General features: G+C 46.6%; 1 protein-coding gene across 1 annotated transcript in view; it reads left to right on the top strand.

Annotated features, from left to right (window-relative positions):
• Positions 1-18,475, top strand: part of BTAF1 (B-TFIID TATA-box binding protein associated factor 1) — a 565,336-nt gene that overhangs the window by 349,221 nt on the left and 197,640 nt on the right. Inside the window, exons 29-30 of the mRNA XM_029609940.1 lie at positions 11,890-11,967; positions 12,051-12,180. Coding sequence (XP_029465800.1) covers positions 11,890-11,967; positions 12,051-12,180 — 208 coding nt within the window. The remainder of the gene's footprint in view (positions 1-11,889; positions 11,968-12,050; positions 12,181-18,475) is intronic.

Raw genomic sequence — 18,475 nt, 5'->3', positions numbered from 1 at the left:
CTTCGTATTCTGCCTTTGAAAATGCTGGAAGAACACTGACTGATATGAAATGCAGAGAACTTTTGGTAGAAAGGAAGGAAGTGATCTAATTCTTACACTCTGATGTAAATTTTAAAAATGTATCTCTGCAAGATAATGCCTGAATTTCAGAGATATATCTGACTGATGTAATAGAAACTAGGAATATTGTTTTCAATGTAAGATCTTTAATTGAAGCCGGTTGATAGGTTCATAAGGAGCCCCTACGAAAGACTTCAGTATTAAATTTAGGTTCCTTAAGATATATCTGCTCTAAAAGGGGACCTAACTTCTTTTCTCTTTTTATGAATTGAGCGGCATCCAGCTGAGATGCCACAGAGATCCCTTTGTCTTCCTCTGTAACATGAATTGCTGCTACCTGCAAGAATTTAGAGCTAAGCCTTAAGATACTTTTGGAGAAAAATTAGAATATTCAAAATGAAGATACTAAGGCTTCTTTACAAACATTTTTTTTAACAACTCTTTATAAGATTTTCCAATATATGCAGAGAAATAACGAAAGAGGTGGCAGATACAATATGCAAAGCGAAACGTGTAACCCTGCCAGTCAAATAATACATAGACAATATGTCACAACACAAAGAATAACTACTGACAGAATTCTCTGTATTTAAATTACTCATGCTGGAGTACATAACAAAGATATTCGGTATCAGCAATATGACAAACTTGTCTCCACCAGTGCTCAACAGGGGTTCCTCTTCTAAAAACTAGCAATAGAAAATTGAGCATCTAAGAGCATTTGACCCACCAGACGTCTGAACTTTCTGGGAACTAAAGAGCCATCCCACCTCCCAATGGGTGCAAGATAGATAGGGACGTCAATCACATCAGGTTCTTGTGGCCTGGTTTGGCCTCTGTTGGAAACAGGATGCTGGGCTTGATGGACCCTTGGTCTGACCCAGCATGGCAATTTCTTATGTTCTTATGTAATGACATCAGCCACCTTAAGCCAGAATTGTCTGACACCCTCACAATGCCACCATGTATGTAGATAAGTACCTCTTTCCCCACAACCCTGCCAACAATATGGGCTAGATTCAAAACATCATAGAGTAGCTGACAGGAGTTCTATATGTTCCATGTAACGGATGAATCATTAATTCAACTCGACAGAACTACGATTCGCATTAATCCAAATAGCCTTACAATTTGATCCAGTGAGGGAAGTGCCCAGGTCCTCTTTCCACTGGCGAATCAAACTCAGGGAGTGTCAGTGCCAAATTTCCCAATACACAAGAACTTCAGTATCTGAGAGAACGCTGCATTCCATTAGGATCCGGAATAGGAGCCAATAGGTCAAACAGAGAGCAGCTCGCAATTGTAAGTAATTACCTTGCATAATCGTGGGAAGATAAAAATCAGATGAACCCTCATCGATGTACCCTGCTCTGCGGACCACTACTGTATCATCTCTAGTGAGGAACTGTCATCAGTGTACCCAGCTCTGCAGACCTGCTGTTTCATCTTTACTGAGGAACCCTCATCGGTATACTCCGCTCCGCAGACCACTACCGTATCATCTCTACTGAGGAGCCTCATCGGTGTACCCTGCTCTGCGGACCATTGCCATATCATCTCTACTGAGGTATCCTCCTTGGGTATTCCCCACTTCACAGACTCTGTGGCACCCCCGTGTCTGTGTGACGTTCTCCTGCACTCTCTGCTCCGCGGGCAGTGCCACTTTACTTCTGTGTCTGATGTCAGCTGAGTCCTCGCCTCCCGAGGGTGAGGCTCATAGGGCTCCTCCCTGTGGGCGGTACCATTTCTCACCTCTGCCCAGGGCCCACATACCTACCAATCCTAACACCATGATTGCAAGGGGTACTTGGATGCTAAAAATGATGGTGCTTAAGCCTGCTAGATACTGAAATGCCTGCAGCAACTGCTGGGAATTTGATTGTTGTGTTGAGGAGTTCCAAGGGGGATCACTTCCAGCCTTCGTTGTGCTCGATAACTTGTAATGCGGCCCCCACACACAAAGATTTGCCCACCCCTGGTCTAAAGTACAAGAGAGACCAATTTGTTTTAGTTGCTCTGAATCTCCACCATTAAAGAATGTTTCAGGCATGGGTATATTCCTAACTTCCTTCTCAGTAAAGAGCAAGTAAAAAATTCATTCAGTTTTTCTGCTATTTCCTTGTCCTCCCTGACAAACCCCTTCATTGACAACCTGAGCAGCACTCTCCCTTAGGGCCAGATCAGTTAGCAAATCTGGCAGTTGGTCAGAATTCCGAACATTTTGCTTCTCTGGCCCTGGCTTCCCCACCAACAGGGAGAAACAACCACACTGCTTCAGAAGCTGCCACTTCCTCTGAAGCTTTGGGTTGTATTAGTATTGCACGCAAGGAGGGAGGAGTTTATTTTACTTGGTTCCCAGGTTCACCAGACCGATGATTTATCAGTGAAAGGTAAAATAGTCATTTAAGGGGCAAATAAGTGCTATGCTGTATCAGACCAGTGGTCCATTGAGGAACTCTTTCAAAAATCGTCTAGGGCAGAGCTTTTCAAACTTTTCATGTTGGTGACACACTTTTTAGACAAACATAATTTCATGACACGGTAATTCAGTCTACTAGCAAACCAGAGGTTAAAGGTTAAACGAACAAAATGTATTTTGACAATTTATGTATGTTTCCTTAAATATATACATAATAAGGTGGTGTCGTGAAACATTTATCTTGTGAAAACCTTTCATTTATATTAAAAACATATAATATTCCAAGATTATTGTTATAATTTATGAGTAACAATAATAAAACAAAGTGTTTGTGTTATTCAATTTACCTCTTTAAATGAGATATATGAGCTTGATGGGATGAACACAGCTTTGGAATATTTGGTGTCAATAAAAAAGTCCAAAGGGTCTTCTGCGTAATTTTAAAAAGCTGGCCAGTTTCACACTCTAAAATTATTTGATAGCCTCATTCAATTAATTCTATAAGGCTATGAGAGTGAAGTCTGGAATTTATAGGAAGGGACAGAATGTCAGTATAAATCCTGCACATCCAGTTCTGTAACTCTGTGCATCCACTGAAATTCCCCCAAACAATGGAGCTTGGATGTTTCCCTTACAGCTCATCATACTAAAAGATATTTTCAAATTCTGGTGACACCTCACAGTAACAGCAGCACAAACACCTTCCACTGCCAGGCACATTGTGAACTAACACAAACCCCCGCAAAAAAGACACTCAAAATCTATACTGCAATCCCATTGTAACATAACAGTAATAACACCAAGGACTCAAACAACAATAACCCTACCTGTGAAAAAGCAAGGGTAAATATTACACTGGGTCCTAGAATACCAATACACCACCTACTGAGGAAACAAAACAAACCAGATTGCTATAGATCCCTATGCTATCAGAATCTTTCATCATGGTCACACACACAGAGCAGAGACAGACCCTCACCAAATACAGAATACAAAATAAAGGAGCACAAATTAGACAAAAACTGAAATGGAAAACCCAAGAAGCCAGACTCTGTGTATTAACAGAAAAACAGAACCACCATTCCTCATAAAACAAAATCAAGAAACATAAAGCATCAGTTATAATAGTAAAACCATACTAATAAAAGAATATTTTAAAACTACTGATAAATAGAATTTCTATTAATTAAAATCATATACATTTTTTTACAATTTCCCAAACACCAATAAAATATTTCAAAACAGCACATATATCAAATAACACCCAATTAAAACTAATAAGGATTTTAAAAATCTCCTGCTGTCCATATGTGAGAGCTCTTGATTTCCAGTCACCCTGATATTGTCGAGGATTAGGAGGTTATCCTCTCTTTCACACATACTCACATGTCCATTCTCTCTCACACATACACTGTCACAGAAATACACATTCATGCTCTTATACCCACCATAACCTCTCACAGACACTGACACACTCTCAGGCTTTGACACTCTCTCCCCCTCCACACAAACACACCCCCCACACAAACTCTTATTCCCCTGTATTTTCTCATACATACTCATGCTCTCACTCTCTCTGGCTCCCTCACATACACACAAACACACACACCCAGGCAAGTTCCCAGTCATTCTCACACACTGAAACTGACCCCCAGGCAGGCTTCCATTCATTTTCACACCACTCCCTCACCATCCCCTAGGCATGCACACATTCATTCTCACACACACACATACACCACACACAGGCAGGCACCTATTCTCACACATACAAACCCCAGGAAGACACCCATTCATTCTCATACACAGACACACCCTCAGGCAGGCACCCATGCATTCACACACATACACCCCCAGGCAGACTCCCATTCATACACACGCACACACTAAAGGCAGACCCCCTCTCTCTCTTTTGCCAACAACCTTGGAACCTCACTCATTCCTCTGCTGCCACTGTCACTGATGCTGTATGGCTATTGGGGAGGCACTGATTGCTGCTAACGGCACTGAAGCCCATTCTGCTGCCTCCTCTGTGCAGGCCCTGTGGGTTTCCACTTCCTCCATGTTGATCTCCTACATTGTGAGATCCGCATAGAGAAAGTGCTACTCTTGCACATTACCAAAGATTACATGGGCCAATCAGTAAAAAGTAATTTCCTAGCGTGTAGCAGATGGACTCAGAACCAATGGGTATAGTGTACTCGTGCTAGCAGTTGGAGACGGATCAGATTTCAATCTGACGTCAGCCCCTAGTACATATACCCCTGCAGGAAGTGCAGATCATCAGTATTTTCCGTCTCCAAAGCAGTTAGGAGCTATCTCACGCTCGCTGAGCATTTTACCAAATTTTAAAGAAAATTCCTGAAGACGAGCCTGAAGACGAGCCCTGCACTCCTGCGGTAATACCCCTCGGGTCCCTCCCCCAGTTGAGTTTCCCGAGGTGATTTCTGTGGTCCCTCGGAGGTAAGAGCCTCGGTCCGGTGGCCAAATCGCGGCAGGGACCTAGTCCCCGAGTGAGAAGGGCTCGGGCGTGGCATAGAGGCAGCCTCTGTCTGGAGCCGTTCGCAGCGAGGACTTAGCCCCCGAGCTAGACGAGTTCGGGCGCGGCTTAGAGGCAGCGGGTGCACCCTCAAAAGCGGCAGTGAAGGTAGTTGCCCTCTCCCCCCGCAGCCGGAGATCGCCCGGGACGAGACCGGGAAGCGCCGAAGATAAGGTAAAGTAGAAATCTTTACTTGTGCCGGTCTCCGAGGATTGAGGATGAGCGCAGGCTATCGGCCGAAGCCAGCGCCACCAGGTTGATCCGCCCTTGCAGGGCAAGATCTGAAGTAAAATCCCTAGGCCTCTGCTCAGCATGCCACTTCAGGGCCGCCCAGAGCCATGAAGCCGACACTCTATGCACCCAATGCGAGGAGGCCCTGGGAGATCCACCACAATCTCAGACTCGCCCAGGGCCGGGGACTAGCTCTTCAGGGGGCTCCCTGGAGCTAGCAAACCCCAACAGGACCCCCTCCCAGCTGGAGGCTCCCAGGGAAACGGCGCCACTCAATATGGACCCCTCGTCTATTTCTTGGGTGGAACTCTTCAAGGGGATTCACGCCTTTGTCCGGATGCAAACGGATTCCCGGGCGGACCAACCACATATGTCACAGGAGGACCCCTATGCCCCAGGCCCCTCAAGACCCAGGCATAGGCCCTTACCACCAAGTAGTCCTACCTTCGAGGACATGGACTTCTCAGAAGACGAAACCGAACCTCTAGAAGAAGGAGAACTCCCCCCGGGGACAGAACCCCACCGAACCATGAGGCGGTTCTTCACAAGGGAGGAGCTCCCGGACCTGGTCTCCCAATGCCTGGCAGAACTAGCTATCCCGGTTTCAGAAACCCAGGGGGATCCCGAGGAGAACCCATTTCTGGAAGGCCTTCGACAGACCTCCCGTCATTTCCCGCTCTTGCGAGCCGCGCAACAGCTTATTGACCTGGAATGGAACACCCCAGAGTCTGCCTTTAAAGGGGAAAGGGCCTTGGCCAGTTTGTACCCCCTGGATCCAGCAACCAAAGACATGCTCGCTTGCCCAAGAGTGGACGCCATGGTCTGCGCAGTCTCCAAGGAGGAGCAGCCCTCAAGGACACGCATGACTGACGGCTGGAAGCTATGCTTAAGCAGTCATTTGACGTGGCCGCTATATCTCTTCAGATTGCGGCCTGCTGCATCGTGGTGACACGTGCCTGCTTATCCCAGGCCAGGAACGGCACACCGGGAGATATCCTTGACCCAGCGCTATCCTTTCTAACGGACGCAGCCTCAGACTTCGTACGCACAGCGGCCAGAGGAGTATCATAGGCGGTGGCGGCCAGGAGACAGCTCTGGCTCAGAAGCTGGTCAGCCGACCCATCTTCCAAAACACGCCTCACAAGAATGCCATTCAAAGGATCACTCCTGTTCGGCAGCGATTTAGAAAAGATGGGCAAATGGGGCGAATCCCCAGTACCTCGACTTCCGGAAGACAAGTCAAGGAGAGTCCAGCGACAGCCTTCCAGGACCTCCAGGGGCAGAAGCTCGCAGCGCTTCAACACATACAGGAGCAGCTACCAGGCGCCCCGCCCTCAGACCAGGAACCAGTCCTTTCGGAGCAAGCACAACAAGAGGGGAAACAGCTCGGCCTCAGGGCCCAGCCGTGCTCCGCAATGAGAATCAGCCGACCCATCCAAGGGAAGCCATAGGGGGCAGACTGGCCCTATTCTACCAAAGATGGGTCGAGATAACTTCGGACAAGTGGGTCCTAGCAATCATCCGGGAAGGGTACTACCTGGACTTCATACGCACCCCCCCCCGGACAAGTTTGTGGAGTCTCCCTGCCACGACCCCACCAAAAAGGCGGCAGTGGAAGTTACACTGGCCAGGCTACTGAACCTCGAGGCCATAACTCCGGTACCTCCTCAGGAGATAAACTCTGGTTATTATTCTATATATTTTCTCGTTCCCAAGAAAGAGGGAACGTTCCGACCAATCCTGGACCTCAAATCCGTAAACAGATACCTGAAGGTCCCCCGCTTCCGCATGGAAACCCTGAGATCCGTAATAAAGGCAGTACAGCCGGGAGAGTTCCTCACCTCCCTGGACCTGTCAGAGGCGTACCTGCACATCCCAATTCATCAGGAACACCAGCGTTACCTACGCTTCAAGATCCTGGGCCATCACTACCAGTTCCGGGCCCTACCCTTCGGGCTAGCCACAGCACCACGGACGTTCACCAAGGTGTTAGTGGTAGTGGCGGCAATACTGCGGAAGGAAGGAGTCCTCGTACATCCTTACTTGGACGACTGGCTGATCAGGGCAAAGTCACCAGAGGAAAGCATCCAATCAACCAACAGAGTCAAGTCTCTATTGGAGAGCCTCGGATGGGTGGTCAACACGAACAAGAGTTCCCTGCAGCCCTCACAATCGTTGGAGTACCTGGGGGTCCACTTCGACACCAAGGAAGACAAAGTCAGCCTGACTCCCACAAGGAGATCAAAACTGTGGAACCGGTTGCAATCCTTGATGAGCGACCCTCGCCCCTCGGCATGGGATTACCTGCAGGCCCTAGGGCTGATGGCATCCACACTGGAAGTGGTCCCCTGGGCGAGGGCCCACATGAGGCCTCTACAACACTCACTGCTGTCCCACTGGAACCCACGGTCGCACCATTACACCGTACGCTTACCTCTCCCGGGTACAGTCCGGACCAAACTACGCTGGTGGCTGCAGCCCAGCCACATGAACAGAGGCTCAAGACTGTCATCCCCAACCTGGACACTGCTAACGACAGACGCCAGCCTACGGGGATGGGGAGCACACTGCGAGGAACTAACCGCCCAAGGGCAGTGGAACGCAGAAGAGGCAGGATGGAACATCAATCGCCTAGAAGTGCGGGCAGTCAGACTCGCCTGCCTGCGGTTCGCTCAAAGACTCCGAGGCAAAGCGGTCAGAGTGATGTCCGACAATGCCACAACGGTTGCCTACATCAACAGGCAAGGGGGAACCAGAAGCCAACAGGTGTCACTGGAGATAAACCCACTGATGGCATGGGCGGAAGCAAATCTACAGGAGATCTCCGCTGCCCACATCGCCGGGAAGGACAACATCACGGCGGACTTCCTCAGCAGAGAAAGTCTAGACCCAGGAGAATGGAAGCTATCTCCCACAGCCTTCCGGATGATAGTAAACTGGTGGGGAACACCGGAAATGGACCTCCTGGCGAACAGAACCAACGCCCAAGTATCCAGATACTTCAGCCGCAAGCAGGATCTACAATCCCAAGGGATCGATGCCCTGGTGCAAACCTGGCCACAGGGCACCCTACTATACGCCTTCCTGCCGTGGCCCCTTTTGGGCGCAATGATTCACAAGATACAGCTACACAAGGGACTAGTTCTTCTGGTGGCACCGGACTGGCCAAGAAGACCATGGTACGCAGACATGAGAAGACTGCTGGCAGGGAACCCTCTACTCCTGCCCCCTCTCAGAGACCTGCTACAACAAGGTCCGATCGTCCACGAGGACCCGACTCAATTCTCTCTTATGGTCTGGCCATTGAGAAGGCTCGCCTGAAGAAGAGCGGATACTCGGGGGCGGTAATAGACACCCTCCTCCGAGCACGTAAGTTCTCCACATCGCTAACATACATAAGGATCTGGAGAATATTTGAGGCCTGGTGCGAAGATCACGACATCAAGGTACGCTCACTTAAAGTTCCCGTGATGCTGGAGTTCCTTCAGAGCGGACTTCAGAAAGGACTGTCCCTCAATTCCATCAAGGTACAGGTGGCAGCACTGGCATGCTTCGGCACCAGGGACGACAGTAATAGCCTAGCCTCTCACCCGGATGTGTCACGTTTCCTGAGAGGAGTCAAACACATTCGCCCACCGCTGAAGTGGCCGGTACCTCTGTGGAACCTCAACCTCATCCTGAACTTCCTATCTGGATCCACCCTCAGACCTCTTCGAGGCCTATCACTCAGTCAGCTGACCCTGAAGATTGCCTTCCTCCTGGCAGTTTGCTCAGCGCAACGCATCTCTGAACTACAAGCACTGTCTTGCCGTGAGCCTTTCCTTAGGTTCACCCCAGGTTCATCCAGCTGCGCACGGTACCGTCATTCCTTCCCAAAGTGGTCTCCCACTTCCATCTGAACCAGACCATCTCGCTTCCCTCGGCGGAAGCCCTGGAGAATTCGGAAGAAATCCGTAACCTGCGTCACCTCAACGTTGGCAGAATCCTCTCCAGATACCTGGAAATGTCAGAACCCGTACGGAAGACGGGACCACCTTTTCGTCCTTCACAGGGGGAAAAGACTAGGGGAAGCAGCCTCGCGGGCAACCATAGCCCGCTGAATCAAGGAAGTTATCAAGGCGGCCTACGTAGAAGCAGGGAAACTTCCACCTCTACAGGTCAAGGCCCATTCAACCAGAGCCCAGGCAGCGTCCTGGGCAGAAACAAGAATGATGTCGCCTGCCGAGATCTGCAGGGCGGCAACATGGTCCTCCATCCATACCTTCTCCAGATTCTACCGTCTGGATGTTCAGGCTCGGGAGGACACGGCATTCGCAAGGGCAATACTAAGTGGGTCACAGGCAGCCTCCCACCCGGTTCGGAAGTAGCTTTTATACATACCATTGGTTCTGAGTCCATCTTCTACATGCTAGGAAATGGAGAAATTACTTACCTGATAATTTCATTTTCCTTAGTGTAGACAGATGGACTCAGCAGCCCGCCCTTGGCTGCCGTCACGCATGGTAATGCAAATGATTCAAGCCTCTTTTAGTTTACCTAGGTTCCCACCCGGCTGGGTGTCGACGCTTTCCGGTTGAGCTCCCTGGCGGTCTCCAGCTATACGCAATCGACCAGTTCAAATTATTCCAGTTAATCAAGTTATAACGTTTATATAGTTACGAAGTTATACAAGTTAACCAAATTAACCAATCGGTCAGTCAAACATATATCCAATGCTTTGCAAGGAAGAATACTAAGGATCTGCACTTCCTGCAGGGGTATATGTACTAGGGGCTGACGTCAGATTGAAATCTGATCCATCTCCAACTGTTAGCATGAGTACACTATACCCATTGGTTCTGAGTCCATCTGTCTACACTAAGGAAAACGAAATTATCAGGTAAGTAATTTCTCCATTTTTTTTTTTTTTTTTTACCTTTGCTGTCTGATCTTAGTTTTCTAATCGGTTGGTCACAGGTTTTTTTTGTTCCACCTCCCCTTTCTTATTTTTTTGCCAATTCCTTTCATATTGTCTTTTTTTCTATTTCTTTTCTCTCCATCTGCCTTCTTCTCTCAAACACACAGTCAGGTTCTCATTCTCATGTTCTCTCTCTCTCTCTCTCTCACTCACACTCACTCACTCACTCTCACATGCTCTCTCTCATACAATCATTCATACACACAGGCTCTCACTCTCACATGCTGTCTCTGCAAACATTCAGGTCCTCACTCCCACACACAATCTCTCAACTCATCTCATACACGCACAGACACACAATCTCTCAACTCATCTCATACACATACTCCTCGGGCCCTCAGCCTCTCTCTTACCTCTGGGTCTCCTCTTCACAGGTCGCTGCAGGATGGGCTCTGCGGCGGCCCTGATCTTCTCAGGCCAATCCACGGTGGGGGCCCTGCTACCGGACCTCCTCCTCTTCTCAGCCCACTGCAACAATGCTGCTCCTCTTCTGCACGCGGCTGATGCTCCTCCTCCTTCCTGCCTGTGCGGCTCCGGCAACATTTTTCTTCCGGGGCCGCGTGGGCAGGAAGGAGGAGGAGCACCACCTGCATGTTTCGACGTGACCTTTTTCTTCGGGCCGTGGTGACGTGAGCTCCACCATTGCCCTGCCGATCTTCCTGCTGTGTGTCTCTGGCGCACAGCACAGCGATACTTCACTACTCAGCCGCCAGTGGGATGAGGTCCACCGGCGGCCGCATTGGCTCCCTCTGACCTCTCCTCGGTATACCACATCATGTGCACCGGGCTTGCGAGATACACCGGCATAGTGCAGGCAACACACTAAAATGTCGTGACACACACTTTGGAAAGCTCTGGTCTAGGGGATACTCCATGAAGTTAACTAAGCACATTTTTAAAAAATTAGAGAAAATATTGTTTCACTCAATGCACAGTTAAGCTTTGGAATTCATTGTTAGAGCATGGGATAAAGGACGTTAGTGTAGCTGGGTTTAAAAAAGGTTTCAACAAGTCCCTGGAGGAAAAGTCCATAAACTGTTATTAATCAGGTAGACTTGAGAAAAGCCACTGCTTATCCTTGTGTAAGCAGCATGGAATCTACTGTTTGAGATTTTGCCATGTACTTGTGACCTGAATTGGCCACTTTTGGAGATTAGGATACTGGGCTTGATGGACCATTGTTCTGACCCACTATAGTGACTCTTACGTTACATTAAAATGGGGCAATCCATTTCCTGTTACATTGAGGGCACATTATCATTTTGCCTTTCTTTTCCTCTTACTGGGACCAAACTGAAAACTGCAGTTTTGGGGCACCCAAACCAGATGCAGCCTAACAGGTAGCATGAAGTACAGCCATCTTATTTGTTTTAAAGTCTTTTGAATAGCACTTTAAGTGACTTAAGTAAATTATTTGACAAGGCATTTCAGCTTTACTGACAAAGATCATCAGTATGGCTCAAATACTATGTATGAGCATATAGCAGTAAAACATGACATGCATCAAATCCCATATTTTATGCAAACTTTTAAAATGTAAAATGTCCTTTTTTTGCAGATGTATAACTATTTTACTATTGTATATCTGAGTAACATTTTAAGCCATGTGAGTTTTGAAGTTCTTCATTAAATTTGAATTCTAAAATGTATATGTACTTCACATGCTTTCTTTTTTTTTTTTTTAAGATTACAGCACCATGTAAAACGACATAATCTTATTGTAGCTTCATATGATGTTGTACGGAATGACATTGATTTCTTCAGGTATGAACTTCCTTTATGATTTGCATTTAAAATGTTTATCTCATCACCTACAAACTCAAATTTCTTACCTTTGTTTCTTCTAGAAATATTAAATTTAATTATTGTATTCTTGATGAAGGCCATGTCATAAAGAATGGAAAAACAAAATTGTCAAAAGCTGTAAAACAGTTAACAGCCAATTACCGACTTATTCTCTCAGGGACACCAATCCAGGTAATTATATGCACAGAAATGTAGATAGATTTCTGGAGCTACCTCTGTTTTGGGGTTTTTTTTAGTTTCCCTGAAAGTCTGTGGTATAGAAAATATCCTGTTATGTTTGTGGCAAAGTTAAGGTTTCATGGCACTCGCTAATATACGAGCCGATTCAGTAAAATGTGCGGGAGAGCCGGCACTCCGAGGCTAGCGTCCACTCTACTGGGCGCGCGATTCTCTATGCAAATGAGGACCCACGGTAAGGTGGAGGCGCTAGGGACACTAGCGCGTCCCTAGCGCCTCCTTATTGGCAGAAGCGGCGGCTCAGCAGGTTTGACAGCCGACGCTTAATTTTACCGGTGTCGGTTGGCGAACCCGCTGACAGCCACGGGTTCGGAAAATGGACGCCGGCAAAATTGAGTGTCCATCTTCCAATGCGTGGGCAGATTTTTTCAAAATTAAAATTTTTTTTTTTATTTTTGGGGCCTCCAACTTAATTTCGCTTTTCTATACACTTGTCCGGTGCCGGCTGAAATTAACTCCTGCCTTTGGGCAGGCGTTAATTTCTGAGAGTAAAATGTGCAGCTTGGCTGCACATTTTACTTTGTGTATCGCACGGGACTAACTAATAGGCTCATCAACATGCATTTGCATGTTGAGGGCGCTATTAGTTTCAGGGGGTGGGGGGGGTTGGACACGTGTTTTCCACGTGCTATTGTATAAGGGGTAATAACGCATGGAAAACGCGCATCCAAATGGGAGCTAACTGTGCACTTGGCCTGAGCACACCGTACTGAATCGGCCTGATAGTAAATACAATTCCATTTTCTGCGTAATGTTTTATTACAGTGGGAACATCTTTCTCTTTGCAAAATATTTATTAAAGCAGCATGAAACCTACAATATCCATTGACATATCAGAGAAATCATCATAGAACGCCTTTCTGAATAAGTGTTTTAAAAAATTAACTGCTTTTTTTCATCTGAATGTATAGAATGTACAGTTGTGACGATAGGTTACAAAGCCTAATGCTGCTATCTTTAAATCATCCATTGTACCTGAAGACTGGAGGATAGCTAATGTAACCCCAATATTTAAAAAGGGCTCCAGGGGCGATCCGGGAAACTACAGATCAGTTAGCCTGACAGATGATACAAAATTGTTCAGAGTAGTTAAATCACAAGCAGAATGTGATAAATTGCAGGAAGACCTTGTGAGACTGGAAAATTGGGCATCAAAATGGCAGATGAAATTTAATGTGGATAAGTGCAAGGTGATATATATAGGGAAAAATAACCCATGCTATAGTTACACAATGTTAGGTTCCATATTAGGTGCTACAACCCAAGAAAGAGATCTAGGCGTCATAGTGGATAACACATTGAAATCGTTGGTTCAATGTGCTGCGGCAGTCAAAAAAGCAAACAGAATGTCGGGAATTATTAGAAAGGGAATAGTGAATAAAACGGAAAATGTCATAATGCCTCTGTATCGCTCCATGGTGAGACTGCACCTTTGAATACTGTGTACAATTCTGGTCGCCGCATCTCAAAAAAGATATAATTGCGATGGAGAAGGTACAGAGAAGGGCTACCAAAATAAGGGGAATGGAACAGCTCCCCTATGAGGAAAGACTAAAGAGGTTAGGACTTTTCAGCTTGGAGAAGAGACGGCTGAGGGGGGATATGATAAAGGTGTTTAGAACAGGTAGATGAGAATCGGTTATTTACTCTTTCGGATAATAGAAAGACTAGGGGGCACTCCATGAAGTTAGCATGTGGCACATTTAAAACTAATCGGAGAAAGTTCTTTTTCACTCGGCGCACAATTAAACTCTGGAATTTGTTGCCAGAGGATGTGGTTAGTGCAGTTAGTATAGCTGTGTTAAAAAAAAAAAAAAAAAAAGGATTGGATAAATTCTTGGAGGAGAAGTCCTTTATCTGCTATTAATTAAGTTGGCTTAGAAAATAGCCACTGCTATTACTAGCAACGGTAACATGGAATAGACTTAGTTTTTGGGTACTTGCTAGGTTCTTATGGCCTGGATTGGCCACTGTTGGAAACAGGATGCTGGACTTGACGGACCCTTGGTCTGACCCAGTATGGCATGTTCTTATGTTCTGGCTTCCCGCCTCTGATTTACGGCCCGAAGTCAAGGATAAACTAGCTGATCTGCCATGCAAAAGGTCCAGCAGACAGTGCTTCAATGGCAAGCCCACCGCGAGACTGGCGACAGCTCTCTTCATTTCTTGCACAGCAGGGAGAGACGCTAGAAAGACCTTTTACCGCTCATCCTCTCGCCTGAGATCAACGGTTGGACAGTCCTAGATTCTTCAACCTTGCCAGGCAACAGGGCAGCCATCCAACTGAGTACTAGGGCTCTGGGCACCATTCCCCGGGCGCGACAAGGTGGAGGATTTTAATCCCACTATTTCCTTCTTTCAACGGAAAGCAGGCGATCTCTGCCCATCCTTCACCTCAGTAAACTCAACATTTTTCTTCAAAAAGAAAAGTTCAGAATCGTGTCTCTCGGCACATTGCTTTCCTTACTACAATAAGTAGGTTGCCTCTATCCTCTGGTCTTTCTATGCGCTTCTTAGTGAGTCGTCAACATTTTCAATACCAAGTTTAGTATTCAAGCTAGATTTGTCTACTTGTGTATTTCACCAAATGCCTAGCAGTGGCTGCCACTTACCTACATAGAATAACAGCATTCACACCTTTCCTTGCTTGAACGACTGCCTAATAAGAAGTCAATCCAAGCAACAAGCTAAATTCTCTGAGATTCACTATAAATCTTCTAAATTTGCCTGGGATTTCTGATCACCTACCACAAATCCCATATGGAGCAGTTCGGGACACTACAGTCACAACAGACTTCCTGCCCAACAACCGCGCAGACATCCTGTCAAGTTCTCCACATCTCTGCGCACATGCAACATACCCTCAGCCCATCAATTCTTTCCTTGCTAGGCCACGGGGGTTTTACTATCCACGTCACTCATATGGCTAGTCTAGCTATGAGTAAGATTCAGTGGATTTTCAAATTTCAGTGGCTCTAAACAGTTCAACCGCTTTCGTCCCTGATCCATATTACCGGTCCAGTACCAAATCCTCCGATGATCTTGACCACGGTCACATCCATCTTGGGTTGAGGAGCTCGTATCAACACCCTCCAAACCCAAAATGTCTACTCCGCTCCATGAACATTTTTACATAAACTTCCTGGAGCTACTAGCCATGCGGTCTGCTTTTTATGCCTTAAAATACTGCCTCTGACACAAGCCTTTGTGCATACAGACAGACAGCATAGTGGCAATGTGGTATTCCATCACACAAACACGCATAGCCTCTTATCTGCTCTGCCAGTAGGCCGCGCAGCTCTAGCCTTTGGCCCTTGCTCACTCCATGCATCTGCGGCCCTCTTATCTGATAGGCATACCGAACGCTCTGACAGACCATCTCCATGGTTGTCTCCATCCTCACGAATGGTCTCTGAATCCATGTGTAGCGAGCAAAATCTTCTAGTGCTAAGTTCAACCAATTTTGACCTCTGCATCCGACTCAAACCACTGAATGGATAGATTCTACTCCCTACACATGCATCAAAATGCATTACCAGGGACGCCTTTGCTCGTCCTGCATCAAAGGCCTCCTATATGCGTCTCTTCCGATACTGCACATAACCAAAACTTTGGTGATGCTACAGCAGGAAAGGTTTCAAATGATTCTCATAACCACGTCCTGGCTTTGACAAGTATGTTCCCCATACTTCTCAACCTATCACTCTAGTAACCTATCCGCCTGCCCACAGGTCAGTTGCATTACACAGACTTACAGTTCTCAGGTACTGGTACCTTCATGACAGTCTTCCTCATGTAAATCTTCCCATTTCAAATGGACACGATTTACCAGCTGATGTGCTTAAAAAGGTTTTAGCCCTTTTTCCCCACCACTCCATCTCTTAGGCTATCTAGCATACCCCTTGGATTCTGGTCCCCAGATATCCTGTGCATGGGTATACCTCAGTTCCATTTTCACCATACTACCTGGGAGTAGGGGATGCCCGATTAACGGCTCAACCCCTTATGAGTCGGCTTATCATGATTTCTCTACAGATTAAGCCTCCTTTATGATCACTGGTTGCAGAATAGGGCCTAATGTGCTTACAAGACTCATGTGTTCCACGTGGGAGCCTTTGCATTCCTATAACTTAATATTCTACCATGGGAAATCCTTTCCCTTGTAGCCATCATTTCTGCTAAAAGGGTCAGTGAGTTGCACGTCTTGTCACTTACTAACCCGACACTAGGTTCCTCCGTGACGTAGTGGTCCTCCGTACTCACCCTAATATTCTTCTTAAGGTAGACTCAGCCTCTCACCTTACTCAGAATATGCTCTGCCCATTTTTCCCAAGGCCTCTTTCTCTCACCAGGGCGAGAGGATTTTCCACACCTTAGACCTTAAGCGTACACTTGCATTCTATCTAGACCGCACTGCACTCCATAGACAACACACCCCGCTCTTTCCTTCTTTGACAAAGTCAAGCTGCGAGTTCCAGTGGGCAAACAAATTCTCTCCAACTGACTAGCAGACTGTATTGAATTCTGCTATGAAAAGCAGGCCTTCCTCTCCAGGGGTGAATGAAGGCACATTCTCTAACGAATATGACAACATCGGTACCACACTATCGTTCACTACCAGTTGCCGACATTTCTTAGGCTGCGACTTGTAACTCTCTTCACACATTCGCAGCCCCCTAATGCTTACATATGGAAGTCTATCAAGACTCTGCCTTGGCCAATCTGTCTTGGAATGCTTCCTTCCACTATGCTTCCCAACTCCTTGTACAACCACCTGCTGTGATGTCAGGCTGCCTCATCATTGCCAATAGCTCCCCAATTATTGTGCCTGTGCACAGGCTATCTGCTATTGGCCTGTGTAATATGAGTCAGCCTGTAGCTTGCTAATCTCCCAAATGTGAGGACTACCATCCTGCTTGTCCTGGGGGAAAGCAGAGTTGCTTACCTGTAACAGGTGTTCTCCCAGGACAGCAGGATGTTAGTCCTTACGGAACCCATCCGCCACTCCGCGGAGTTGAGTCTACATACGTTTTATTATTTTATTTTTCGCTTGCACTTTTTGCTACACATGAGACTGAAGGGAGACCCCTGTGGACACAGGGATAATGGCATACTGGGCATGCTCAGTGTGCCAGTGTCAATCAAAGCTTTCTAGAAACTTTGACAGAAAAGTTTTCCGTGACAGGGCTCTGTTCAGTTACATCACCCACATGTGAGGACTAACATCCTGCTGTCCTGGGAGAACACCTGTTACAGGTAAGCAACTCTGCTTTCTCAACTGTTTCTATCCTTTAAGCCCAATAAATTGGCTGAGGCAATAACCAAGATCACTATCTGATTGGCAAGTGAATTGTATTGCACACTGCTATGCGCTAGCTCAACTACAGATTACAGTGTGCGTCAAGGTTTATCAAATGAGAATCATGAAAGCTTTGGAGACTCACTTCAGGGCTGCTTCCATTAACATTTGTAGAGCTTCACTTGTCATTTGTGAACACCTTTACATCCCACTGCTGTCTGGACAGCATGTCAAGAAATGACAGTAGGTTTGGGCAAGCAGTTTTGTGCAGACTATATACCCAGTAATTCACTCTCCACTGGTGGGATTGGATTGCTTCTTTCTTTTCTTTTTTTTTTTTTTTTTAATATAAAGTAGCTGCTCTACTCTTCAACCCTCAGCTTAGGACTTCCCACATATCATGGCTAATTCAGCCCTGCTTGTCCATGGTGAAAGCAAGTTTGCTTATATGTAAACAGGGTTCTTCATAGACAGCAGGATGAATTAACTATTCTTATACCCACTCACCTTCGTGGAGAGTCGACTACCTCACTAAAGCTTAAACTTTGGAAATAGACTGAAGGGATCACTAGGGAGCACACATGGGGGAACTCCCACACACTCAAAGTTTACTGAGTTTAGTGCCATCTGATAACGTCACCCACTAATTTATCCAGCTTCTTACAGAGAACCCTATATACAGAGAAGTAAACTTGATTTATTTCTAATTTGTTTTGGGGTACTTAAGGCAAAGAATCAGAATTGATTGATTTTTAAAATCTCTGGATGGACCCCACCTTGAGTACTATGTCCAGTTCTGAAGACCACATCTACAAAGGGACATTGATATTCTCACAGGACAAGCAGGATGGTAGTCCTCACATATGGGTGACATCAGGATGGAGCCCAATCATGGAATACTTTTGTCAAAGTTTCTAGAACTCTGGCACC

Source organism: Rhinatrema bivittatum, chromosome 7, assembly GCF_901001135.1.
Source record: "Rhinatrema bivittatum chromosome 7, aRhiBiv1.1, whole genome shotgun sequence".
Lineage (NCBI taxonomy): Eukaryota > Metazoa > Chordata > Amphibia > Gymnophiona > Rhinatrematidae > Rhinatrema > Rhinatrema bivittatum.
The sequence above is the reverse complement of the archived record's forward strand: the minus strand, read 5'-3'. Positions and strand labels throughout refer to the sequence as shown.